This window comes from Dipodomys ordii, unplaced genomic scaffold, assembly GCF_000151885.1.
Source record: "Dipodomys ordii isolate 6190 unplaced genomic scaffold, Dord_2.0 Scaffold92, whole genome shotgun sequence".
Lineage (NCBI taxonomy): Eukaryota > Metazoa > Chordata > Mammalia > Rodentia > Heteromyidae > Dipodomys > Dipodomys ordii.
The window spans coordinates 2,532,447-2,558,646 of NW_012267308.1; the positions used below are offsets into that span (position 1 = coordinate 2,532,447).

At 44.6% G+C, this 26,200-nt stretch overlaps 1 protein-coding gene across 1 annotated transcript in view; it reads left to right on the forward strand.

Annotated features, from left to right (window-relative positions):
- Window positions 1-26,200, forward strand: part of Tdrd12 (tudor domain containing 12) — a 50,116-nt gene that overhangs the window by 13,035 nt on the left and 10,881 nt on the right. Inside the window, exons 8-22 of the mRNA XM_013026354.1 lie at window positions 140-232; window positions 5,090-5,187; window positions 6,576-6,652; window positions 8,473-8,553; window positions 12,095-12,155; window positions 12,802-12,909; window positions 14,441-14,626; window positions 15,906-16,062; window positions 16,292-16,419; window positions 19,017-19,208; window positions 20,074-20,202; window positions 21,992-22,109; window positions 23,183-23,322; window positions 23,446-23,666; window positions 25,185-25,284. Coding sequence (XP_012881808.1) covers window positions 140-232; window positions 5,090-5,187; window positions 6,576-6,652; window positions 8,473-8,553; window positions 12,095-12,155; window positions 12,802-12,909; window positions 14,441-14,626; window positions 15,906-16,062; window positions 16,292-16,419; window positions 19,017-19,208; window positions 20,074-20,202; window positions 21,992-22,109; window positions 23,183-23,322; window positions 23,446-23,666; window positions 25,185-25,284 — 1,889 coding nt within the window. The remainder of the gene's footprint in view (window positions 1-139; window positions 233-5,089; window positions 5,188-6,575; window positions 6,653-8,472; window positions 8,554-12,094; window positions 12,156-12,801; window positions 12,910-14,440; window positions 14,627-15,905; window positions 16,063-16,291; window positions 16,420-19,016; window positions 19,209-20,073; window positions 20,203-21,991; window positions 22,110-23,182; window positions 23,323-23,445; window positions 23,667-25,184; window positions 25,285-26,200) is intronic.

Genomic DNA, 26,200 nt, shown 5'->3' on the forward strand with positions numbered 1-26,200 from the left:
TCTTTCCTATTTTAGATTTTAGCTTCCTTGTTAGGTCTCTTCTGTACGCTAAGGCAAGAGTAGGGGTAGTAAACCAGCCAGCTTAAATTTTTGTTTTAGTTCCATCTTAGGTTTTAACTTTGGAGTTGATTCTTTTCAGATTCACATGGTCTCAATTTTCTGGCACAATCTCTCCCACATTCATGGTGCAAGGATGTTGCTGGTGAGCGAGGGCCAACTGCTGTGATGCTGGGTGAGTCCTACATCTTTGGTTTATTTTCCAAGCAGCAGACAATAATGCTGTATGTATAGTATGAGCAGGTGTGCACATACGTGCACACACACATACACACATACATCTAGGGTGTGGTCATGCTTCACCTCTCAAACCAGCCATGGAACCATCTAAAGAATATAAATATTGCTTAGAAGGGCTTATTCCTGCCTTTAAAAAAATTTAATGGCCTGGCTCCGGTGGCTCTCGCCTGTAATCCTAGCTACTTAGGAGGCTGAGATCTGAGGATCATGGTTCAAAGCCAGCCAGGGCAGAAAAGTCCATGAGACTCTTGTCTCCAATAAACCACTAGAAAACCAGAAGTGGCGCTGTGGCTCAAGTGGTAGAGCGTTCACCTTGAGCTGAAGAGTGCTGGGACAGTGCCCAAGCCCAGAGTTCAAGCCCCACGACTGACCAAAAAAAAAAAAAAATTAAGGAAGGGCTGGGAAGGTGGCTCAGTGGTAGAGTGCTTGCCTCGCATGCATGAGGCCCTAGGTTTGATTTTTCAGCACCACATAAACAGAAAAAGACAGAAGTGGTGCTGTGGCTCAAGAGGTATGGCACTAGCTTTGAGCTGAAGAGTTGAGGGACAGCGCCCAGGCCCAGAGTTCAAGCCCCAGGACTGATTTAAAAAAAAATCAATGAAATCAGTTTATGCTAACAGTGATTATCCTGTAGTTTGTACTTAATATTTGACTATAATGTGAAGAACTTAGGTGCTGGTTCTCGAATTTGTAATCCTACCTATTCAGGAGGCTAAGAACTGGAAGATTGTGATTTCTGCCAGAATAGGCAGAAAAATCCTCAAGACTCCCATCTCCCATTAACCAGTAAAATGTTGGTCTAGAGGTGTGGCTCAAATGGTAGTATACCAAGTATGAACAAGAGAGCTAAGTGAGAATGAGAGGCTCTGATGCAAGCATACACAAAAAGGACACAAAAGGCACTGCACACCTGTCAACCCACCTACTTGGGAGGTGGAGGCAGAAGAATGGCATGCTTGTGGCCAGTCTGGACAACCTGGCAATGTCTTGTCTTAGAATAAAAGTATGAGCCAGGTGCTGATGGCTCATAGCTCTTTTGTTTGAGCTATACTCTTGGTTCTCTTATTGTTGAATTTTAAAGGTTCTTGTATTTTTTGGTTAATAATTTTTTTTCAGATTTTTTTGGGGGAAGGGGCGGTGCTGAGACTTGAACTCGGGGCCTAGGTGCTGTCCCCAAGCTGCTTTTTGCTAAAGGCTAGCTAGCACTCTACCACTTGAGCCGTGATGCCACTTCTGACTATTTCACAGTAGTTTATTGGAGATAAGGGTCTCATACCTAAAATATACCTGGAACTCAAAAATTTAAATCCCCCAACATCAAATCCTCAAAGAAACAACTGCCCAATAAATAAGTGGGCTAAAGAGAAACTTCTCTGAAGAGGAAAGAAGGATGGCCAATAGACACATGAAGAAATGCTCAACCTCTCTAGCCATAAAAGAAATGTATATCAAAACAACATTGAGCTACCACCTCACCCAAGTTAAATGGCTATAATCAAGAACTCTAATTAAACAATAGATGCTGGAGGGGATGTGTACAGAAGGGAACCCTACTGCATTGTTGGTGGCAATATAAACTTGTTCAACCACTTTGGAAAGTAGTATGGAGGGGGCTGGGAAGGTAGCTCAGTGGTAGAGCACTTGCCTTGCATGCATGAGGCCCTGGGTTCAATTCCTCAGCACCACATAAGCAAAAAGAAAAAAGCCGGAAGCGGTGCTGTGGCTCAAGTGTTAGAGTGCTAGCCTTGAGCTGAAGAGCTGAGGGACAGAGCCCAAGCCCAGAGTTCAGGCCCCACAACCAGACCCCCCAAAAAAAAAGTATTATGGAGGTTCCTCAAAAGACTCCACATAGAGCTTCCCTATGACCCAGAAATCCCACTTTTGGGCATTTACCCCAATGATCACCAACAAGACCATACTAAAGCTACCAGCATTATTGCATCATTATTTACTATAGCTAAGATATGGAACCAACCCAGATGCCCCTCAGTAGATGAATGGATGAAGAAAATGTGGTATATATACCATATTCTATGCCTCCATCATAAAGAATGACATCGCCCCATTTGTTAGGAAAAGGAAAGACTTGGAAAAAAATATATTAAGTGAAGTAAGCCAGGCCCAAAGAAACATAGGTCCCATGCAATAACTAGTATTTGCAATAACTAGTATATGTCTGAGACAAGCAGAAGTGGTCAGATAAGTTGATAAGCAAAATGATCCCCAGGTTAAGGACTCAAATGTTTTTCCTTTGTTGCTATTGTTTCTAATATATTAGATGATTTCTTTGTTGCTTTGTATGTCCCTCCCCCATGGTATAACCCCTGTTTTCACTGTATTTGATGTTGGTATAATTTGTGGAGGGGAAGGAAAAAACAAATTGTTTAAATAGGGATACTGGTGGACCCATTGCAACAATGAGATGTACAAGTCGTTATGTTGAAAAACGAACTTTACAACTTTGGCAGGGGGTAGGGGGAATGTGGGGGTGGGAGATGGGAAGGGATGGGAAGGAGAAACAAAGGAGGAGACAACAATACTTGATAAGAAATATACTCATTACCTTGCCCATGTAATTGTAACCCCTCTGTACGGTATTTTCACACACACACACAAAAAAAGAGTCTCATAGACTTTTCTGCCCAGGCTGGCTTCTGTGATCTGAGTAGCTAGGATTGCAGGTGTGAGCCATCAACACCTAGCCACATTTGTCTTTTACAAATATTTCTTCTAGTCTATGGCTTGTCTTCTCATTTGTTTGACGGTATCTTTGCATGCATGCTTGGCTTTTTTTTTTTTGCCAGTCGTGGGGCCTGAACTCTGGGCCTGGGCGCTGGCCCACAGCTCTTTAGCTCAAAGCTAGCGCTCTACCACTTGAGCCACAGCTCCATTTCTGGCTTTTTTTGCTTATGTGGTGCTGAGGAATCGAACCCAAAGCTTCATGCATGCGAGGCAAGCACTCTATCACTGAGCCACCTTCCCAGCCCCATATGGTTGCATTTGATGTGCCAGTGTTTTGTCAAAAAAGTTTCACATCTGTGCTCATGGCAGGGTTAGTCTGAGTTTCTTCTATTGTCTTTTTCTAGTTTGAGTATTGATTAGTTAATCCTACTTTCATAGAACAAATCAGGAAATATCCTACTCCATCTTTTGGAAAACCATGGAAAATTGCTACATTTTTTTCTTTTTTTTTTTTTGGGTCCAGTCGTGGGGCCTGAACTCTGGGCCTGGACGCTGTCCCTCAGCTCTTCAGCTCAAGGCTAGCGCTCTACCACCTGAGCCACAGTGCCACTTCTGGCTTTTTTCTTTTTGCTTATGTGGTGCTGAGGAATCGAACCCAGGGTCTCATGCATGCAAGGCAAGCGCTCTACCACTGAGCTACCTTCCCAGCCCCTACATTTTTTTCTTTAGTGTTAGGTTGAACTTACCAGTGAACCCACCTGGACCTGTTTTGGAAGGTTGTGAATTATTGGTTCTGATTTTACAAAACATCTTGTCTTACCTAGATTGTCCATTTCATCCTGTGAGAGTTTTAGCAGATTGTATCTGGAATTAGTGATCTCATCAAGTCGATTGACTCCTTGAGCATAGTTGAAAAAAAAAAAAAAAAGATCACCAGTGGCTCCAAGCCAGCCTAAGCAGACAAATATGTGAGTCTGTTATCTATGCAGCAAAGAGTCCATGAGACACTTATTTCCACTTAACCACCCAAAAGCTTGAAGGTATAGCTCAAATGGTAACTAACCTTGGGGTTGCAGGGAAAGCTCAGGAACAGCGCCTTGTCCCTGAGTTCAAGATTCAGGACTGGCAAATACACAAAAGTCCAAAGTGGAGGCATGGCTCAGAATGGTAGAGCCCCCCAGTGTTGAGCAAAAATGCTAAGGGAGAGGGTAATGGCTTGAATTCAAGCTTCAGTATCTGCACAGAAAAGGAGAGGGGGTAATCACAGTTGAGGTTCTGAATCCATGACTGACATAATTCTAGTTGGCAATCAGTTATATTCTTTGTAGCACACAGCTCCCCCCATGCAGGGGTGAGAACCTGTGACCATCTTGTAGTGTTGTGTGTAGTCAGCAGCTGAGAACAGATACCACAGGAGCCCTTCTCTAGGGGCTGTCACCCAGAGCACCCACAGCAGCCATTCACTGAGGCTGCTTGGGTTCCTCACAGCACAACACAGTGTGCACTGGAGAGAGCAGGTTGTGCACATGGCATATTTGTGACCTGTAGCAGCACTTGGGTTTGTTTCTGCCAGTGGGAGTCAGAAGAGCTTGAGTGTTACACACAAAGTTGTGGCCTTCATTGGAAAATACAGCCTGTGGCATTTGAGGAAACAAATGCTGTTTCATTCTTAACCACGTGTGTGTGGGAACTTTTATAACTCTGGTTGTTTTGTGTGTGTGTGTCTGTGTCTGTGTGTCTGTGTGTCTGTCTGTCTGTCTGTCTGTTGTGGGGCTTGAACTCCCTGAGCTCTTTTGCTCAAGGCCTCCATTCTACCACTTTTAGAGTCACAGCTCAACTTCCAGTATTTCGGTGATTATTTGTAGATAATAGTCTTGTGGGGGCTTTTCTGCCCCAGCTGGCTTGGAACTGCTATCTTCATAACTCAGCCTCCTGATAGCTAAGATTAGAGGTGTGAGCCACCAGCACCTGACAGTTTTTAACTTTTAATCCTTCCAAGTGAAGTTTAATGCTAAAGCATTTTTTATAACAGTTGTTTCTGTTGTACTTCTTTTTATGTCCTTTTCCTATCTATGTTTTTCAAGCCATTACCTTTGTTTTTTTTCCTCAGATAAAGCTATGAAATGTGACAGGGATCCGTTGAGAGACTCACCTAAGAGGACTTGTGAAGCAAAGCAGCACTGCATCTCTCTGAGAGAAGTAACCAGGGTTACATTCTTAAATGCTCATTGAAGTTCATATGGTATTGGCACTATTATATTGACCCAAAATTGATTTCTGTTTGGAAATTCTGGGCTAACATGGTTATTTTTATGACAAAATAAGAGATTTCTGGTTTACTTGTTTTTTTCTGTTTTGTTGATCCTGGGCCTTGAACTCAGGGCTTAGATGCTGCCCTTGAGCTCTTTTTCTCAAGGCTAGCACTCTACCACTACCACTTTAAGCCACAGTGCTGCTTCTGGTTTTTGAGTAGTTAATTGGAAATGAGAATTGCACTGGGACTCTTCTGCCAGGGATGGCTTTCGACCACCATACAGATCCCAGTCTCCTGAGTAGGATTCCAGACATGAGCCATTGGTGTCTGGCTTACTTGTTTTTTATTTTTATTTTTTTTCCCAGTCATGGGGCCTGAACTCTGGGCCTAGGTGCTGTCCCTCAGCTCAAGGCTAGTGCCCTACTGCTTGAGCCATGCGCCACTTCTGGCTTTTTCTGCTTATGTGGTACTGAGGAATCAAACCCAGGGCCTCATGCATGCAAGGCAAGCACTCTACCACTGAGCCACCTTCCCAGCTCCATGGCTTGCTTGTATTTTAAACACATAACTTCAGTTCTCCTCTTACCAAGCTTTTGTTTTGGGTAACTATGAAATTGGATATTTACGAGCTGGACACAATGGCATGTAATTGTAATCCTAGCACTCAGAATACCATACACATATCTGTAACCCTCACTGCACTGAGGCATGTGGATCAAGAGTTAAAAGGTCAGTCTGGACTCCATAGGGAGACCTTGTCTTTAAAAACTTAGGTCTTTACGCTCATTTGAGCAAATATGTAAAAATCAGCATTTCTTGGGGTTGGGAAGGAAGCTCAGTGGTATACACTTATTTTTTTGGGGGGGGGGTCCAGTCATGGGGCCTGAACTCTGGGCCTGGGCGCTGTCCCTCAGCTCTTCAGCTCAAGGCTAGCGCTCTACCACTTGAGCCACAGCGCCACTTGCGGCTTTTTTTTCTTTTTGCTTATGTGGTGCTGAGGAATCGAACCCAGGGCCTCAGGCATGCAAAGCAAGCGCTCTACCACTGAGCCATCTTCCCATCCCCTCCAAGACTATAATTTTTTGTATGTGCTGGTATTGGGGCTTCAAGTTCAGAACTTCATTCACATTCTCTCTTGGCTTTTCTGCTCACAACTAATGGTTTATCCTGGCATTTTTTTTGGTTACTTGGACTTTTCTGCCTGCACTGGCTTTCACCTACAGTCCTCTTTACCTCAGCCTCCTGAGTAGCTAGGATTATAGGCATGTGCCACCATGTAGTGCCTGGCTCCAAAAGACTATGTCCTGTTCAACAAATATGTTCTTTCTGAATTTGTTTATAGGGTGTTGAATCGTCAGCGGACTGGCCTACAAAGAGAGGCATCACCATATATGCCGATCCAGATATACCAGCAGCAAGGTACAATTAGAAAATTTTCTGATCTGACTGGAGCCTAAGTTGCACTGGGTTTTACATACTCAGCCCTAGGCATCTATCTGCATGTATGTGTCGGGGTGAGGGGGTGGTGATGGTATCTGGGTTCTCAGGACCGCTGATGATACCAAAATCTACATATGCTTGAGCTCCTCATGCTCATATATCTTGTTATCTCTAGATTACTTGCTGTGCTTTGCACAACATACATGCTACATACGCAGTTGGGTTTTTGTTTGTTTGTTTTGTTGGTCGTGGGACTTGAAATCTAGGCCTAGGAGCTGTCCCTCAGCTCTTCAGCTCAAGGTGAGTGCTCTACCACTTTTGCCACTGCGCCACTTCCGGTTTTCTGAGTGGTTTATTGGAGATGAGAATCTCAGGGACTTTTCCTGCCTGGGCTGGCTTTTAACTGTGATCCTCTGATCTCAGCCTCCTGAGTAGGTAGAATTACAGGCATGAGCCACCAGCGCCTGGCTATATGCAGTTGTTATATAAGCATAGCTTAGATCATGACAATGAACAAATCTTGTACATTACTAGCACAAGCAGGATATGTTTTTCCAAAATATTCCCAACCTGTGTTTGGTTGAGTACACAGATCCTGGAGCCCATGGGTACACGGGGCTGACATTATAATGTTCTAGAAGTTTGAAATGGGGAAGCATTCTGCCTCAGGACACCCTCAGATCAACAGCAATAAATAAGGAAAAAAGCCCAAGAAATTCTAGGATTCTTTGTTGTTGTTTGGTCATGGAGCTTGAACTCTGGGCCTGAGTACTATCCCTGAGCTCTTCAGCTCAAGGCTAGCGCTCTGCCACTTGAGCCACAGGGCCACTTCTGGTTTTCTAGTTCTTTATTGGAGATAAGAGTTTCACAGCAGCTGGGCACTGGTGGCTCATGACTGTAATCCTAGCTACTCAGGAGGCTGAGATCTGAGGATCATGGTTCAAAGCGAGCCCAGGCAGGCAAGTCCATGAGACTTATCTCCAACTAACCACCAGAAAACCAGAAGTGGCTGTGTTGCTCAAGTGATAGAGTACTTGCCTTGACCTAAAGAGCACAGGGACAGTGCCCAAGCCCAGAGTTCAAGCCTCATGACCAAAAAAAAGCATTTCACAGCCTTTCCTGCCCAGGCTGGCTTTGACCTGCCTCCTGAGTAGCTGGATTACAGGCATGAGCCCTGGGCGCCTGGCTAGAAACTTCAGGATTCTGTGTGTCCTCTCCCTACTACTTTGTTTCCTATGTGGAGCTCCTAGCTGTGATTGGGACCAGATCATGTGGCCAGCACTGATTTCATACTTGGCAGAGCCAAACCTGTATGTTCTGAGGTCTCAAAGACCACTCAGGTTGGAAGTGGTGCTGTGGCTCAAGTGGTAGAGCACTCACCTTGAGCTGAAGAGCTGAGGGACAGTGCCCAGGCCCAGAGTTCAAGCCCCACAATCGACAAAAAAAAAAAAAAAGATAGATCACTCATGTCAATAAACTAAGGGACTGAAATTTTTCACCAGAAAACACATAGTTTCAGATGTAGGGTAAATAAATGAGTTCATAAATCTTTTTTTTTTTTTTTTGCCAGTCCTGGGGCTTGAACTCAGGGCCTGGGCACTGTCCCTGAGCTTCTTTTGCTCACGCTAGCACTCTATACCACTTGAACTACAGTGTCATCTCTGGCTTTTTCTGTTTATGTGGTAGTGAGGAATAGAACCCAGGGCTTCATGCATGCTAGGCAAGCACTCTAACACTGAGCCATATTCCTAGCCTGAGTTCACAAATCTTAATAACTTCTTTATGGTTTTGCTTTTTAGTGCTTTAAGTCAGAAGCCAAATGAGAAGCCACAGAGACTGGCAGAAAAAAAAGACTATGATGAGAAAAATGTCTGTGTGAAGTAAGAACTTTTTTCTTGGTCTAAATTGAACTAATTCTAATGAAACTATATGTAGTTTCAAACTGGTGTTCCCATGACAAAAGCATCAAGGAAGTGCCCTGTGGGTGTCTCCATTCTCTGGGGTGGGTTTTTCTGTCTGATACCTTATTCCAGTAGAATGAGCTTTCCTCCTCTCTTTACCCCCTTGGTGAGGTGAATAGTTTTATGTGATGTTTTAGGGCTGTTGCAATCAACAGGGGTGGTTGCTTTCTTCGTAGTTTGTCTCTGTCCTGCTTATTAGCAACAGTAGTAATTTCATATTTAATCCACAAAATATTTTGTGTCCCTTCTTGAGATTTTTGCTTGTTTGTTTACATCATACTAGCCTTTACCAGGTTAAACAATTTTATATTCTAAGCACCAGCCCGCTCTGCAGGCACCTGAGTGACAGAGCTTGTGGCAGATCACTGGGGTTGTGTCATATTGCTACTGGGTTTGTGGGTCAGCCAGTGGCCCCATGAAGATCCTCTGTCTATCCTGGCCTGCCACGAGCTCCTCCTTACCATGAGCTCCTCTGTGTTTGGTTGTTTGGGATCGAACCCAGGACGTTGCACTTGCTAGGCAAGAGCTTTGCTACTGAGCTACATCCCAGCCCCCTCTCTGTGCTCTAGGCCCAAGCTTGCCGTGGAGTTCTCAGCCTGTGATGGCTCAGCAGCCATCTGACTTGCCCCCTCCCAGACCTTGTTTTGCCTCCTGATGCCTGCAGGTTTTCCTGTGATAACTGACTGTTTTCCTTAGAACAGAAAGCCTTCCTCATACTACTCTACTCATAACCTGCTACGTTAAATTTTATTAAAAAAAAAAAAAAACGATTTCGTCTTCTATTCTGTATCAGAAAGTTTTGTTTTATCTCCTGTTCTGCTAAATGGCTTTTACTGAGAAGCCATGATGCAACTATATGGATTGTTCTTTCAGTGTAATGGGGTTTTCAGGTAACCTTGAGGCAGTTGGTTAAGAAAACAGGCTAGGGAGAGTAACCTGGCAATGGTGTGATGTTTGTGACACAAGCAGGTGGTTCTGGGATTTGGTGATACTCTGTCCAAAGCTTGAGAAACAGTGTATCTGTTATTTCTGCTGTCCAAAGCCTGAGAAACAGTGTATCTGTTATTTCTGGTCAGAGCGGCAAAGACAGCCTAGAAAAGACACTTTTTCTCAAACGTTGGTCCATTGGGAGTGTGCAGGTTTCATAGAACCTCACACCTGACAGTAACAACAACAAGGTTAGAGGAGGGGCACAGGGATGGTGGCATGTTGGCAAGAATCCTGACTTGCCTTGGAAGGCCCCATCAGCCCTCTTCCCTTGGCCACCTCTGTTGGGGTCTGTTTCTTGTTTCTTGATGCATTGCTCAGTCTGTGAGTGCCAGTGGCCTGTTAGATTTATGGCCTCTATATAACTCACTTAGAAATCTAGTCTTCCCCATTTTTTTCTCTGGAGTCCTGGATCCTTGAATGGCAGGGAAAGTGTTGGGGTCTGCATCAAGAGAACAAAGCCCACACACAGCAGGTTTCCCTCAAGTGCTTTTGTTTTTGTTTTTTGGTCATGGGGCTTGAACTCTGGACCTGGGCGCTGTCCCTGAGCTCTTCAACTCAGAGCTAGTGCCCTACCACTTGAGCCACAGTGCCACTTCCAGCTTTTTTCTGCTTAGGTGGTGCTGAGGAATGGAACCCAGGGCCTCATGCATTCGAGGCAAGCACTCTACCACTGAGCCACCTTCCCAGCCCCGCCCTCAAGTTTTTACATGTCCAAAAGCATGCCCCGTTCCCCTGAGAGCTTAGTCTCTCAGGGGCTGAGACCAATTTGTTACTGTCCCTAAGGCACATGCTGGGGGTGACAGATGACTTCTTACTCCATTTGGTTGGTAGTGACTTCCTTATATTGAAGAACGTTTTGACCCTGTAGCCGGATATGCTGGGAGAATGCTCTTAAGATTGAAGTGTCTGGGTCAGGCGCCCTGGGCTCATGCCTTCAGTCCTAGCTAAGGAAGGTCAGGTCGGAGGATCATGGTTCAAAGCCAGCCCAAGCAGAAAAGTCCATGAGACTCTTATCTTCAATACACTACTCAGAAAAAGTCGGAAGTGAAGCTCAGAGACAGCACCCAGGCCTGAGTTCATGCCCCAGAACTGGCACAAAAGAAAAAAAAAAAGATTAAGGTGTTTGAGATGGGTGTAGGAGAGTAGAGTGATGTCCCACTTGCAACCCTTTTATCATCTCTGATGGTTAAAGCCTTGTAGATTTCCAGTAAGCATTTTAACATTTTCCTACTTAGAATCATCTATTTAAGACAGAAAGTTTCTGTATAGTCTCCTGCCCCTTACTCCCCCGCAATAGGGATGGTACTGGCACTGGATCTCAGCCTACACTTCTTTATTATATTGTTTCAGTATCAGTTTATATACCATTCCCTGAACTGGAAAAGCTGAGCAGGAGCTCAAAGGCCCCGGAGTTCAAAGCCCTAGTATGGCACCAAAATACACGAATGGGGTTCGAGGGAAAAGTACAGTTTGATGTATATATTTAAACTACCATGTTTTTTCCCAGTCCCCACCACTGAAAATGGTTGGGAAGTCCTCTGCTGCTATCGTAGTGCTTGCCTATATGGAGATTGGGGCCATGTCTAAAGGAAAGCAATTTCAAATCTCTTTTTTTCTGAGCCAGCAGAGGTGGTAGTGAACAAGTTTGTTCTGGTCTGGCCTTCTTTTTTGTACCGGTCCTGGGTCTTGAACTCAGTGCCTGGGTGCTGTCCCTGAGTTTTTCTGCTCAAAGCTAACATTCTATCACTGGAGCCATAGATCCAGTTTCAGTTTTTCCTTTTTTTTTTTTTTTTGGTGCTGCTTAATTGGAGATAAGAGTCTCACAAACTTTCCTGAACTCTGATAATCAGATCATATCCTCCTGAGTAGTTAGGATTACAAACAGGAGCCACAGGTGCCTAGGTTGGTCTTGACTATGAAGTAAAGCCAGTGAAGTATCCCAGTGGTTCTTGAGTGTGCTTGTGGCTCCCTGTCTGATTTTCTGGATAGTAGAGTTGTTTGATCCCAAATGTAGGCCTAGGGCTAGAGTCTGCATGAGGGGCAGGAAGCTGGCATGACCGGTGTGGATGGCCTATGTGGTATCTTTGTTGTTTGTTTGTTTTTGGTCAGTTGTGGGGCTTGAACTCTGGGCCTGGGCGCCATCCCTGAGCTCTTCAGCTCAAGCCGACCTCTCTACTGCTTGAGCCACAGCACCACTTCTGGTTTTCTAGTGGTTTATTAGAGATGAGAGTCTCGTGGACTTTCTTGCCTGGGCTGGCTTTGAACCACGATTCTCAGATCTCAGCCTCCTGAGTAGCTAGGATTATAGGCGTGAGCCACCGGCGCCTGGTTTCTATGTGGTATCTTAATGAAGTGACATAACACGCAGTCCTTTGCTGTCCTTGGCATCTGTGGTCTGTTTTACCTCTGCCAAGAAAGAATTCAAATAATAGCTCATCTGCAAAAACTATTTTTAAAAATTATTTTACAGGTTACTGCAGTTTTTAAATCCTGATCCTTTGAGAATCAATGGAATCTCTGATCTACAGCAGGTACTTAACAGTACAAATCCTAAAAAGTTACACCAAAGAGAACACTTGGCTTTTAAAATTACTTCTTCCTCCTTCCAGATTTAAGGTTGCAGGAGAAACTGATGAGGGACTTTGCCTGAAGCCATGCTTTTAACAATTATCTAGTGAATTACTGCTGCATACAAAGTGCTCTTTAATTAGTTAATTAATTTCTGCTGGTCCTGGGGCTTGAACTCAGGGTCTGGGTGCTCTGCTTGAGCTTTTTTGCTCAAGGCTGGTGCTCTACCACTTGAGCCACATCTCCACTTCTGGCTTTTTGGAGGTTAATTGAAGATGAGTCTCACACACTTGCCTGCCTATGCTGGCTTTATATTGCCATCCTTAGATATCAGCTTCCTGAGAATGTAGGATCACAGGCATGAGCTCCAGTACCTGGCTGAAATGGCTTTTTTTTTTTTTTTAATTGTGGTAGTGGGGGTGGAACCCCAGAGCACATGCTAACCTATAGGCTCCATTCCCAGCCTTTTCTTCTTTGAGGTAATAAGATAATCTTCCTTTCATTTTGTTGGTTTGGGGGAACATATATACCTGGGTTTTTGTACATGCAACTTGTTAAGTTCTGCTGCTGTCTTACAGTAGGTCCTGGTTTCTAACGTGTGTTGCTTAGTTGCAGAGGTTGACATTGGGCACACAGCATCCTGTTATGGTATTCCGAAACAAGATTGAGCCCTGCCTGACGATTGACAAGTCACCCCTGTCTGCAGACCTGAAAAAGGTGAAAGTGCACATAAAACTCAGGAAGAAATATCTAGCTTTTTATAACACAGAGAGTGGTGGTGGTAGTGTTTTTGTTTTTCCCAGGGTGCTAGTGATGGAACTCAGGGCCTCAGGCATATTAACTACTCAAGTACTGTGCTACTGGGCCACATTCCCAGGCCTGTAGAATGCTGTGTACTAGGGTTAAGTCCCTTTTTTCTGCTCAAGGCTGGCAATCTACCACTTGAGTCACATTTCCACTTCCTTTTTCGTGATTTAATTAAAGATAAGAGTCTCATGGACTTTACTGCCTGGCCTGGCTTTGAACTGCAATCCTTAAATCTCAGCTTCCTATGTAGATGGGATCACAGGCATGAACCAGTGGCACCCGATTTTAGAATTGTTTTTAATAGTTCTAAGATTGTATTATATGATTTCTTTGCTTTTGAAATTCTGTTTTAAGCTTTTGTTATTTCTCATTTATTCTTAAGACCAAGTTAACATCCTTTAAGTGGAAAAGCTACTGTATGATGTAATATTCTTTTCTGAAATGTTTTAAAATGTGCTTCTAAAAGGGTCTTAGAAGAAGCAACAATTTGCCAGTGCATTTGTAATATTAGCCATTTTCAAAACCATTTTGTATTTATGTGGTTTGACTTGGTAAATTGATCAAACATCCTTACCTATAAAACTTAGCTAGGTTCCTGTGGTTCACACCTATCAGCTACTCAAGAGGCTCAGATTTGAGGATCACAGTTTGAAGCCAGTTTGGGCAGGAAAGTCTGTGCTCATCTTCAGTTAACCAGCAAAAGAACCGAAGTGGAGCTGTAGATTAAAATGGTAGACCACCAGTCTTGAGCAAAAAAAGCCAAGCAAGAGCATAAGGCCCAGAGTTCAAGCCTCTATACTGACAAAATGTTCTAAAAGGCTGGCTGGGGATGAATAGACTTGTCTACCATGCACGAGGCCAGGACTCGAATGGCTGGAGCCTGCTCAGCCACACCATGGAGGGTGGACTTAGGCACTTTGGTGCAAAATCACTTTAACTTGCAGGCCCGCACTCTGGCTATCAGTGATATAGACAGAAAGTCTCAAAACAAGTGTACATTCTTTGTCCTTTTTGTTCATAAGCCCCTGAAACTCGTGCTTCGTAAAACAAGTCCTCCAAGGACGAAGAGCCAGTTCTGCTCCCAGGCTGATGAGGAGCCCGCAGTCTGGCAGTTGGGGAGGAACCCAGGCAAAGGCGCAGCGTTGTTGAGAATTATTAGAACGTTTGAGTTTCAGTGACAATTGGCTAGGAAAGCAGATAAAAGCGCGCTTCTAAGAAAGCTATTTACAAGTGAGACTGATGGACTGGCAGGTGTTAGGAGAATGATGTGAAAGGCCACATCCTTGATCAAATGCATGTGGGTGGGCTGCCTCTTGGCCCAGAAAAGCAGGGATTATGATAGGAATTTTGTACCATGAAGATTAAGCCATGTACACCATATGGTGAGATCATTTTGTTTTCCCTGCTCCATGTTGATTTGGGGTGATTTTTCTCTTAATAGGCTCTTCAAAGAAAGAAGTTTTCAGGACCTAGCCCCACCGAGTCTTACTCTTGGCCTCCCATCGCACGTGGCTGTGATGTAGTGGTCCTTTCTCACTCTGGAAACGATCCTCTGTTGTACCTTCCACCATTGCTAACAATTTTGCAAATTGGGGGCTGCTACAAATCTTTACCAAGTAGAAACGGGGTAAGTCAAGGACATTTTTATTTCCCAGCCAAATGTTATCTAAAGTGTTTTCCATTGTGCACCTACCATTCAGTAGCAGTGAAGTTCACACTGCCAGGATAGAAGCTATCCTGTGACTAGGCTTGCTTAACTCATTTCTGGGTCGTTAGCCCAAGCCACAGTTGGTGGGGTGATGGCTGGGCAGCACAGGCCTGGCTTTTGGAGGTGAATCTAAAGGGCTTATAAAATGAGTTTATTTAATTCATGTAATTGTCCTGATAACCATGGGAGGGTTAGGCCATGTATTGTTAGGAAATTGGAGAAAGGAAGGAAACAGGCCGGACTCGATCTTGCATAGACGAGGACTGTTTATTGAGATAGAGTAGTGAGGGACACAGCCTTCTGATGGGCTTGAAGACCATGTGTTTGAGCTGGGACAGAAGCTGGGTTTGATGAGGTCTGAGCAAGGAGGCAGAGGTTAATGAAAAAGCCACTAGGTCAAGGGAGGTGGGGGCTTTTCGGTTGTGCCCACAATGGATGTTTACAGCCAGGCTTAGATAGACTCCTGCTGGAGTCAGCCAGTCTGCACTTACCTTTGGTGGGTTGCTGGTATCTGTATGCACCTGGGAAAACAGCGTGGGAGTCAGTCCTTCATGTATTGTTGTCCTCATGCACAGGAAAACAGAACATGAATACTTAACTCCTTGTAAGTGGTAGACGTGGCGTTAGAGTTCAGTTCTTGTTGTCTTGTCCTGTAGCCTTCTGAGTTTTTCATGACACCCAATGCTGTCTTACCTTCCTGCTTCTCCTATACTTAAGAATCGACAAAAGCCAGGCACTGGTGCCTCAGGCATGCAAGCCAAGCACTCTACCGTTGAGCCACCATCCCAGAGCCTGGAAGGCAGGATTCTGGAGAAGTAGGTTTGACATCCTCATAATGAGAGCAGGAAATCTGGAATCATACTTCGTACACTCATAACCTGTTGCCTTTAGGTTTTAGCTGTGCACCCTTGTGCATTTGACTTCACCTCTCTGTGCCCTGGGGCTTATCTGTGACATGAAGGAATAGGCCCTGCCCTGCAAAAGTGGTTTAAAAACTGCACGAATTACCTTTTCAATGTGTCCAAAATGTGTTTGAATGAAATTTTATTTTAACTTGTCTGACCTGGATGGCGATGGCAATGGTGATGGTGGTAGTGGTCACACACGCAGCTTCCTCTGTGTGAGGTGACACCCGGGTGTTGCATGCACACAGGGCTGCTGACGCCTCTGAGATGTTTGGGTGTGGTTGTCTTTGCAGCCTCTGGCCGTCATCGTGTGCCCCAGGTGGAGGAAGGCTCAGTTCATTTTTGAATTGTTGGGAGACTACAACATGTCCTCCAGGCCCCTTCATCCTGTCTTACTGACAATCGGCCTTCACAAAGATGAAGCCAAGAACATGAAGCTGCCTCGCGGGTGTAAGCATCCTTTCCAAGCTGTTTGCTTCTCCCCACAGAGGGCAACTTGGCCTGTATGTCACTAAAGCCCTCCTGCCTTTCAGGAGGGAGGATCCTTGTTGTGGGGGTCAGATGCCAGCAGGGCTTAGCCACAGTGGGCAGGGAAATACGCAGAGAATCTGAGCAGAGGACACATTGGGGAGACATGCGGACAATCTGGAGTGCTCATGTGTCTCCTTTTAAAATGTAGGCGACGTAATTATTACCACACCGCACAGCCTCCTGAGACTGCTCACGTACCAGAGCCTGCTGTTTCTCAGACTCTGTCACCTGGTTTTGGATGAGGTGGAAGTGTTATTCTCTGAGGCCAATGAGCAAGTGAGTATGGCATCCTACACACAGTGTGTGAGCTGGGCGTGTCTCTGCCCCTTCCTGCTAGAAGGATCAGGAAAAGTGGCCAACTAGGAAATAAGCTGGGCAATCTACAGATAGACTTTAACTCCTGTCATCTAGAAATTTCTTAAACAGTGTTAATATTTTCTTTGAAGAGCCAAAACTTTGTTGCCAGGGAGAGTTGCTAAAATATTTATTTTTTTTTTTCATTATGGAAGCCACCATCTTTATTTTTTTTTTAATTTGAGAAACAAAGCCAGGTGCCGGTGGCTCACGCCTATAATCCTAGCTACTCAGGAGGCTGAGATCTGAAGATCGCGGTTCAGAGCCAGCCAGGGCAGGAAAGTTCGTGAGACTCTAATCTCCAATAAACCACTAGAAAACCGGAAGTGGCGCTGTGGCTCAAGCTGTAGAGCACTCTCCTTGAGCTGAAGAGCGCAGGAACAGTGCCCAAGCCCAGAGTTCAAGCCCCACGACAGGCAGAGAAACAAGCCGGGTGCCGGTAGCTCATGCCTGTAATCCTAGCTACTCAGGAGGCTGAGATCTGAGGATCTCAGTTCAAAGCCAGCCCAGACAGGAAAGTCCGTGAAAGGGGCTGGGAAGGTGGCTCAGTGGTAGAGTGCTTGCCTTGCATGCATGAGGCCCTGGGTTTGATTCCTCTGCACCACATAAGCACAAAAGCCAGAAGTGGTGCTGTGGCTCAAGCGGTAGAGTGCTAGCTTTGAGCTGAAGAGCTGAGGGACAGTGCCTGGGCCCAGAGTTCAAGCTCCACAACCAACAATAAAAATTTGAGAAACAAACTGAAGGCATAGTTCAGTTGGTAGAGCACTAGCCAGTGAGTAAAAGCATCAGGTATCAAGTTCGGGTTCTGGAAAACTTTGAAGAAAAATGATTTATTTTTGTTTATGTGGTATCAAGGAATAGGGCCTTATGCATGCTAGGCAAGCATTCTGCCACTAAGCCACATTCCCAGCACTGGAAAACTCTTTAACACCAGCTTAAATCTTACCCTCAGGTGATGATGACTCATTATTTTGGAGTCTTTAAAAAAAAAAAAAAACATGCCTAGGGCTGGGAAGGTGGCTCAGTGGTAGAGTACTTACCCTGCATGCATGAGGCCCTGGGTTCAATTCCTCACACCACATAAACAGAAAAAGCCGGAAGTGGCGCTATGGCTCAAGTAGTAGAATGCTAGCCTTGAGCTGGAGAGCTGCAGGACCGTGTCCAGGTCCCAGAGTTCAGACCCCAAAACCGGCAAAAAAAAAAAAATCTAGCTGGGCTCTAATGGCTTATACCTGTAATCCTAGCTACTCCAGAGGCTGAGCTCTGAGGATCACAATTCAAAGCCAGCCCAGCCAGAAAAGTCCCTGTGAGACTCATCTCCAATTAACCACTCAAAAACTGGAAGTGAGCCGGGCATTGGTGGCTCACGCCTGTAATCCTAGCTACTCAGGAGGCTGAGATCTGAGGATCTTGGTTCAAGGCCAGCCTGGGCAAGAAAGTCTGAAACTCTTAACTCCAGTAAACCACCAGAAAACCAGAAGTGGTGCTGTAGCTCAAGTGGTAGAGTGCTAGCCTTGAGCTGAAGAGTTGAGGGACAGCGTTCAGTTCAAGCCCCACGAGCGACAAAAAACAAAACAAAACAAAAACAAAAAACTGGAAGTGGCACGTGGCTCAAGTGGTAGAGAGGTAGCCTTAAGCACAAAGAGGGTCAGGGACCATGCCTAGGCCCCAAGTTCAACTTTCACAACTGACAGAAAAATCCTGTGTCTGTTGATATATACAATTAGTATCATGACCATATTCTGTATGGTAATTTATTTTTGAATTTAAGCCCCCACCTTTGCTAGGCAGATGCTCGGTCACTTCAGCCATACCTCCAGTTCTTTTTACTTCCGTGATTTTTTTTTTCAGATAGAGTCTAAGACCTTTTGCCCAGCCAGCCTAAGCTACAATCCCCCTATTAATGGTTCCTGCAGAGCTGGAGTTTTTTAAAGTGTGCTCCTACCACACTGTGTTTTGGAGTTTCACTAACTTTTTGTCTGAGTTAGCTTCAAAATCATGACTCTCCCCACCTCTACATCTTCCTGAGTTGCTAGGGTTACAGGTGTGAACTATTGTATCTGATAGTTTTTAAGTTTATTTTTTCCGGTCATGGGGCTTGAACTCAGGGCCTGGGTGCTGTCCCTGAGCTCCTTTTGCTCAAGGCTAGCACTCTACCACTTGAGCCATAGCACCACTTCCGGCTTTTTCTGTTTATGAGGTACTGAGGAATTGAACCCAGGGCTTCATGCATGCTAGGCAAGCATTCTACCTCTAAGCCCAATTTTTTTAGTTTTTAATGTGAACATGTTAATCTTGTTGTATGTCTTACAAATATTTACCAGGACGTTGTTTGTGCTTTAATTCTGTTCAGAGTAGAGTTTTATTTACTTAAAACATTTCATCCTTTTTAGTTTTTTTTTTCCTTTTATTTTTGGAAAGGTTCTCTCAACTCTGAAGATGAAAGATACAGTCTCCTACATTTTATGTTGTAATTTTTACTCTTTTGAAATAATGACATTAACTATACTTTTTTTTAGACATTTGCTATATTAGATAACTTCAGAAAAAACATTGAGGTAGAAGAACGGGAGTCTGTACCCCACCAGGTCATTGCAGTCGGCGTTCACTGGAGCCGACACATAGAACACCTGGTCCAGGAGTTCCTGAATGACCCATACATTGTGATCACAGCCCCCGAGGAGGCTGCGCTCTCTGGCAGCGTCCAGCAGGTGATTGGGGTGGGCTGGCGAGCACCGGCAGCCACCTGTGTCCTATAAACTGTCCTCTTCCATGGTAGACTACGCGGTGAATTTTGATTATGGCTTACGTATAAAACCTAGGAACACTTGGAACATTTAAAAATCGGAATGTTTAAGATCCATAATCAGCTCAGGGTATTTGCCAATCTAAAGTAAAGTATGTCCTTCAGATCAATGGTGCTGAAGTCCCTTTTGCTGCAGTGTGTGAGAGGTATGTTGTATGTGGATGGGTGGATGTGTGTTTGCGTGCATGTTTGTGCATGTGTGACTGTACATGCTTATCCATGGCAGAAAATATTGGAAATGTAAGCTTTTGTCTATGTTTAGAATGTGATGTAATGAGCAGCTACCCTTTGGGGAAGGGGAAGGGAGTTAAGCTGTGACAGATGGCTCTAGTTGCCTTTAACTGTACACAGAGCTAAGTGACCAAACTTCTTGTTTTGATTTGAAAAAGTGCATTGTTTTCTTGTCCCTCCCTTCAGTGAAACATTACCCTTTGGTGGGCCTTTTCATGTGAACACGTTTTCTAGGACAAATCTAAGGACTAATTTCAAATGGAAAACATTCCACTTTTGTCATTTGTCTTAAATTATTTTATATATAATTAATCTAGTTATAAGAGAAACTGGTGCTTTCATTTAGTTCATTTGTATTTCCCTTGTTACTGTGAAAGACTTTATTATGTTCACAGTTTGTTGCAATAGCCACTTTCTTGGGAGGAAGCTTGAGTGTAAAGCCATTTGCAAAAGGCTTTGGCATACTCATTTTAATATGCTCCAGTTGCTGTTAAGATCTTTTTACAAAAAATCTCCTTGCTCTGTATTCTCTTGCCCAGGTAGTCCATCTTTGCCTGGAATGTGAGAAAACCTCAACTTTACTCCAAGTTCTTGATTTTATGCCAAGTCAGGCCCAGAAGACCTTGATCTTTACCTGCTCTGTAGCTGAAACAGAAATAGTGTGTAAGGTGAGCCCAGCTCCATGGTAAAACATACTCATGAGTGGCTGGATCTCAGGCAGTCAGAGTGTCTTTGGAACAGTCAGCTATGTGGCTTGGGTACAGCCTCTCAAGTTTATCTACCAATGGGAAAGGAGGTGGGCTGTAGAGAAGGTTGGTACCAAAGAAGGAGCCACACAGGTGGCCATGCCTTTCAATGGGAACAGGAGCGTGAAAGCATCTAGTAGATGAAGAAATGTCATGGTATGTGTGTGTGTCTGTGTCTGTGGGTCTGTATCTGTATGTGTGGTGGGGGGAGATGGGAAGGCTTGACCTGGGCTTAAACACAGCTCCTTGTGCTGTTCCTGGGCTTTTAAATTTCTTTTCTCACAACTAGCATTGGGAGTGCCAGATGTAGCTTGGGTATGCCTCTAGTCAGGTTTGCTGGCCTGGCCTGGCCTTCCTTTTCTTTTTTGCCAGTCCTGGGCCTTGAACTCAGGGCCTGGGCACTGTCCCTGAACTTCTTTTGCTCAAGGCTAGCTAGTACTCTACCACTTGAACCACAGCACCACTTCCAGATTTTCTGTCTCTGTGGTACTGAGGAATCAAACCCAAGGCTTTATGCATCCTAGGCAAGCACACACTACCATTAAGGATTCCCAGCCATCTAGTCAGGCTTGTAACTGGTTACTTACAGAAATTCTGTCTGAGATGAATTATAGCCAGGATTACAGGTGTGAGCCACAAATGCCCAGCAGAAATGCCAAGTTCTATATGCTTTAAGAAGATAGCCATACTGTGGCTCAAGTGGTAGAGCGCTAAGCTTGAGCTGAAGAGCTGAGGGACAGCGCCCAGGCCCAGAGTTCAGGCCCCACGACCGGACCCCCCCAAAAAAAAGAAGATAGCCAGAAAGGTCACTGTCATGTACACCCCAAATATATTTTAATGATTGATTCAGTTTAATCTACTTTTGTATACATTTAGGCTAAAATGCAGAAACAAAGCCAAATATAAAATGAAATAATCAAGGCTGGGAATGTGGCTTAGTGGTAGTGTGCTTACCTACCATGCAGGAAGCCCTGGGTTTGATTCCTCAGTACCACAGGAACAGAAAAAGCCAGAAGTGGCACTGTGGCTCAAGTGGTAGAGTGCTAGCCTTGAGCAAAAAAAGCTCAGAGACAGTATCCAGGTCCTGAGTTCAAGCCCCAGGACTGGCAATAAAAAAAAGATGAAATAATCAGTGGTACTTGTCCTTTTTGCTATAAAGATCTAAAAGGTACCTGTTGGCATTCCACGGATCTGGTGTATCCATGTGCACGTTCAACATCATCTGTGCATGCATTTGCATGTGCACCAGTAGCTCACATCTGTAATCCTAGTCACTAAGGTGGCTGAGATCTGATGATTGTTTTTTCAAAGACAACCATCTAGGAAAATCCTTGAGATTCTTATCTCCAATTAACCAGCCTAAAAGCCAGAAGTGGATGTGTGGCTCAAGAGGCAGAGCATCAGCCTTGAGCAAAAAAGCTCAGGGATAGTATCCAGGCCCTGAGTTCAAGCCCAAATACTAGCACCCAGAAACAAAATGGAAACACATTTAGCAAGATAGTGTTTCAACCTTGAACAAGTTTGTAGGTAAAAATTATGGATTTTTGGAAATTGGGCTGTTTGTGTTGAAGAGGTGTCTTATCCATGAGAGATCCTGGGTCATGGAGGTGGGACTTCCAGGTAGTGTGATGTCAGTCACACTGGCCATTCCTGGTGGAGGCAGTTGGCCACGGGCCTGACCATGACTGGCCTCTTTTGTTATCATCTTTAGGTAGTAGAAAGCAACTCAATATTTTGCTTGAAAATGCACAAAGAGCTTGTTTTTAACTTAAAAAGTGTCTTAGAACAGTGGAAGAAGAAGTTGAGTTCTGGTTCTCACATTGTATTAGGTAAGTAAGTGTTTTGATTTCTACTTACAAGTAGATTTTTTAATAATGACTTCAAAATGAAAATTAACCTCGAGTTTCTCATGTTGAGGTAATTCTAGGTACACTTTTCCAACCAAGTTCACCTTGCTCTAGATAAAATTCACATGAATATATCCTTGTATATATGTGCAGAATTAAACATGGTCAGAATTAAGATTCCTGTTATAGATATAAAGTCAAATACACACAATAAATGAAAAATACATAGCCTAGGCTATGGGTATGGGTGACTCACACTTGTCATCTTAGCTACCTAGATGGCTCAGATCTGAAGATAGCAGTTCAAAGCCAGCCTGGGCAGGAAAATCTGTGAAACACTTAACTTCTAGTTAACAGCCAAAAAGTGAGAAGTGGAGCTGTGGCTCAAGTGTTAGTGCACTAGCCTTGAGCACAAAAGCTCAAGACAGGCCTGGGAAGGTGGCTCAGTGGTAGAGTGCTTGCCTTGCATGCATGAGGCACTGGGTTCGATTCCTCAGCACCACATAAGAAAAAAGAAAAAAGCTGGAAGTGGAGCTGTGGCTCAAGTGGTAGAGCGCTAGCCTTGAGCTGAAGAGCTGAGGGACAACGTCCAGGCCAGAGTTCAGGCCCCACGACCAGACCCCCCCCCAAAAAAAAGCTCAATACAGCACTCAGGCCTTGAGTTCATAAAGAAATGCCCCCCCCTCCACACACACAAAAGCTAGATTCATGATAAAAAAAAAAAAGGCATTTCCATGGAAATGGTGCTATGGTTCAAGTGGTAGAGAGCTGGCCTTGAGCTGAAGAGCTAAGGAACAACACTCAGGCCCAGAGTTCAAGCCCCACAACTGACAAAAATAAAGGCATTTCCAAGCTTAAAAAGAGGTCACTTTCTATGGAATTTAATCAGTGGGCTGTAGAATTTGGTGGGGTGGGAGATGTAAAAAAAAGTCACATCTAAAAAAAAAAAATGCAGGAGTACAGGTAGCTTACTGGTAGAGGCTTTTAGCTCCATTATACTAAGCAAGTTCAGAAAACTTGCCCTCATGGTAACGTAAGCAAATCCTCTTCCCCAGCCTCTACTGACGACTGCATCCCACTGCTGGCCATCACCGACGCCACGTGCGTGGTGCACTTCAGCTTCCCCGCCTCACCCAAGGTTTTTGGTGGACGTCTTTATTGCATGTCTGATCATTTTCAAAGTTTTACTCAACAGGTTTGATCCTTTTTTAAAAAAATTCTCTTCAGTATAGTGACAAATTCAGAGCCCACGGTTTCACTGAGTTTGACCTGGATAATCTCTTGGTTCCCTTACTCACCCCCCTCCCCCAATTGTAAGGGTTCACCGGTAGAGTGTGGAGATAAAAAAACCAAGTCTGTCTTGCTGCTGACGGAGAGGAATGCTAGCCACGCAGTGGGTGTCCTGCGCTACTTGGAGCGAGCAGATGCCAAAATACCATCGGAATTATACGAGTTCTGTGCAGGGGTCTTGGAAGCCAAAGAGGACAAGAAAGCCAGAAGGCCGCTCTGTAAACACCTGAAGGCTTTCGGCTTCTGCAAGTAAGCCAGTGCTCTTTGTCTAAAACTGAGGGATGGTGTACAGTTAAATTGAGAGATGGGAAGTTTACAGCCTGGCAGCACTCAGGCCTGCCCCCTAGTGGCCAGCCCCCAGCCCTGAGGGAGCGGGCCTGGGCCCTGCCGTAACTGTTCACTGACAACGTGTGCATTCTCCTTTTTCCATTTTTCAAATCTTCATGTATTAATTGCACATGTTAACAGGACGCAGTGTGCTACTTCCATACGTGCATGTGGATGCTCTGACCAAATTTCTATCGCCCTCCCACAAACCCCTCCTAGCCTCTAGTAATTGTATCTTACTTTTTGATGAACTTTGTTTCTCATAACAGGGTTTCCTCCGGTTCCATCCACTTTGCTACAAATAACACTTAATTCTGCATGGCTGAAGAGAACCACACCGTATTACTATGCATTTCATTTTCTTTCCCTGTCTGTATATTGGTGGTACCTGGGCTCATTTTTTTTTCTCATTGTTTTGCTCATTGTTGATGGCTGTCTAAATGGAATTGTAGTGTGTATTCTTGTGTCAACATCTGTTTTGTTTTTTTTTGTCCAGTCATGGGGCCTGAACTCTGGGCCTGGGCGCTGTCCCTCAGCTCTTCAGCTCAAGGCTAGCGCTGTACCACTTGAGCCACAGCGCCACTTTCAGCTTTTTTTCTTTTTGTTTATGTGGGGCTGAGGAATCGAACCCAGGGCCTTGTGCATGTAAGGCAAGCGCTCTACCACTGAGCCACCTTTCCAGCCCCTTGTGTCAACATCTGTGACGTCTGTCTATACGGGGTGCACTGGCTTTTCCTTAGTTTGTGGCTTGGTATTATAGGAAAACATCACGGTGCACACAGTTGCTCGCCTGGTGATGGCCTGTGGGGTTTAGTCTAGGCTGTTGTGTCTGGAATCGCATTGAACACTTACAGTCTGCACATCTTCCTAGAGAGGTATGTGCCCACTCCTATAGGCAGTCTGAGCAGGAGCGATGAGTGAATGCAAACTGCCTGTGTCCTGACCACCTCTGGAGCAGTCTAGTTCAGTCGGCGTGTCTGTGGTGACACAGTGGATGCTCAGCTCTTGTTTGTTTTTGAAGGACTTGTGTTGACGTCCTTTTCCCAGCTTAAAAATGGCTAGATGCCATTGGCTCATGACTCATCCTAGCTACACGAGAGGCTTAGATCTGAAGATCATGGTTTGAAGCCAGGCCAGGCAGAAAAGTCCATGAGACTCTTAACATGCGACAAACTACGTAGAAAAAGCCAGAAGTAGAGCTGTGGCTCAAAGAGTAGGGTGTCACCCTTGAGCTCAGAGAAGCTCAGGGACAGTGCCCAGGTCCTGAGTTCAAGCCCCAGAACTGACACACACACAAAAACATTGTAGAACACTTTTTCACTCGTTTATAACTTGCTAGTATCATGTAGGTACTTAATATTTAAGGTGAGTTGAATAAACCTCTAATTTCAGTTCAGACTTCTTTTTTTCCTACTTTTAAAATCTGGTCATATTTTTCAGAGACAAAAGGGTATGTCCTGATCGACACTATGTCAGTACAGAGCTGGACATGCCAAGGAAGTTGTCTGACCAGGCTCTGCCAGTATATGGGTACATCCAGGTATGTTCTGTTAAGACCCTTTATCCAGGGATTTTCTTTTCATTTTGGTGGTGTGGGGGTTTGAACTTATGGCCATGCTTGCTAGGCAGAGATGTTCTACTGCTTGAGCCATGCCTTGAACTCCATCCAGGCCTTTTTGCTTTCATTCCTTTTTGATCAGGCCTTATACCCTCCAACCTGGAGAGCAATCCTCTTGTTTATACTTTCTGTATATGTCTGGGATGACAGGCATGTAACTACATGTTCCATTTTATTATTTTTTTGCCAGTCCTGGGGCTTGAACTCAGGGCCTGGGCATTGTCCCTGGCTGCTTTGGCTCAAGGCTGGCACTTTCCCACTAGAGCCACAGCCCCACTTCCAGCTTTTTCTGTTTATGTGGTACCAAGGAATCAAACCCAGGGCTTCCTTCATGTTAGGCAAGCACTCTCCCACTAAGCCATATTCCCAGCCCTCCATTTTATTTTTAAATATGATTTTGTTATTAAGGTGTTATACCAGGGAGTTACCATTTCTTAAGTCAGGTAATGAGAACAATTCCTTTTGAATAATGTCACCCCTTCCTTTGTGTTCCCCTGCTTTCTCCCTCCCATTCAGCTTTTAATTTTATTTATTTTTTTGTTGGGTATGGGGCTTGAACTCAGGGCCTGGGCACTGTCCCTGAGCTCTTTTGTCCAAGGCTAGTACTCTACCACTTTGAGCCACAGAGCCATTTCCAGTTTTCTGGTGGTTAAATGGAGATAATTGTCTCATAGCCTTTCTTGCCCAGGCTGGCTTTGAGCTGTGACCCTTAAATCTCAGTGTCCTGAGTAGCTAGGATGATAGGTGTGAGCCACCAGTGCCCGGAAGCTTTTATTTTTAATCAGTTGGGTAGTGTCTTATGAACTTTTTTGCCCAGACTGGCCTTGAACTTTAATCT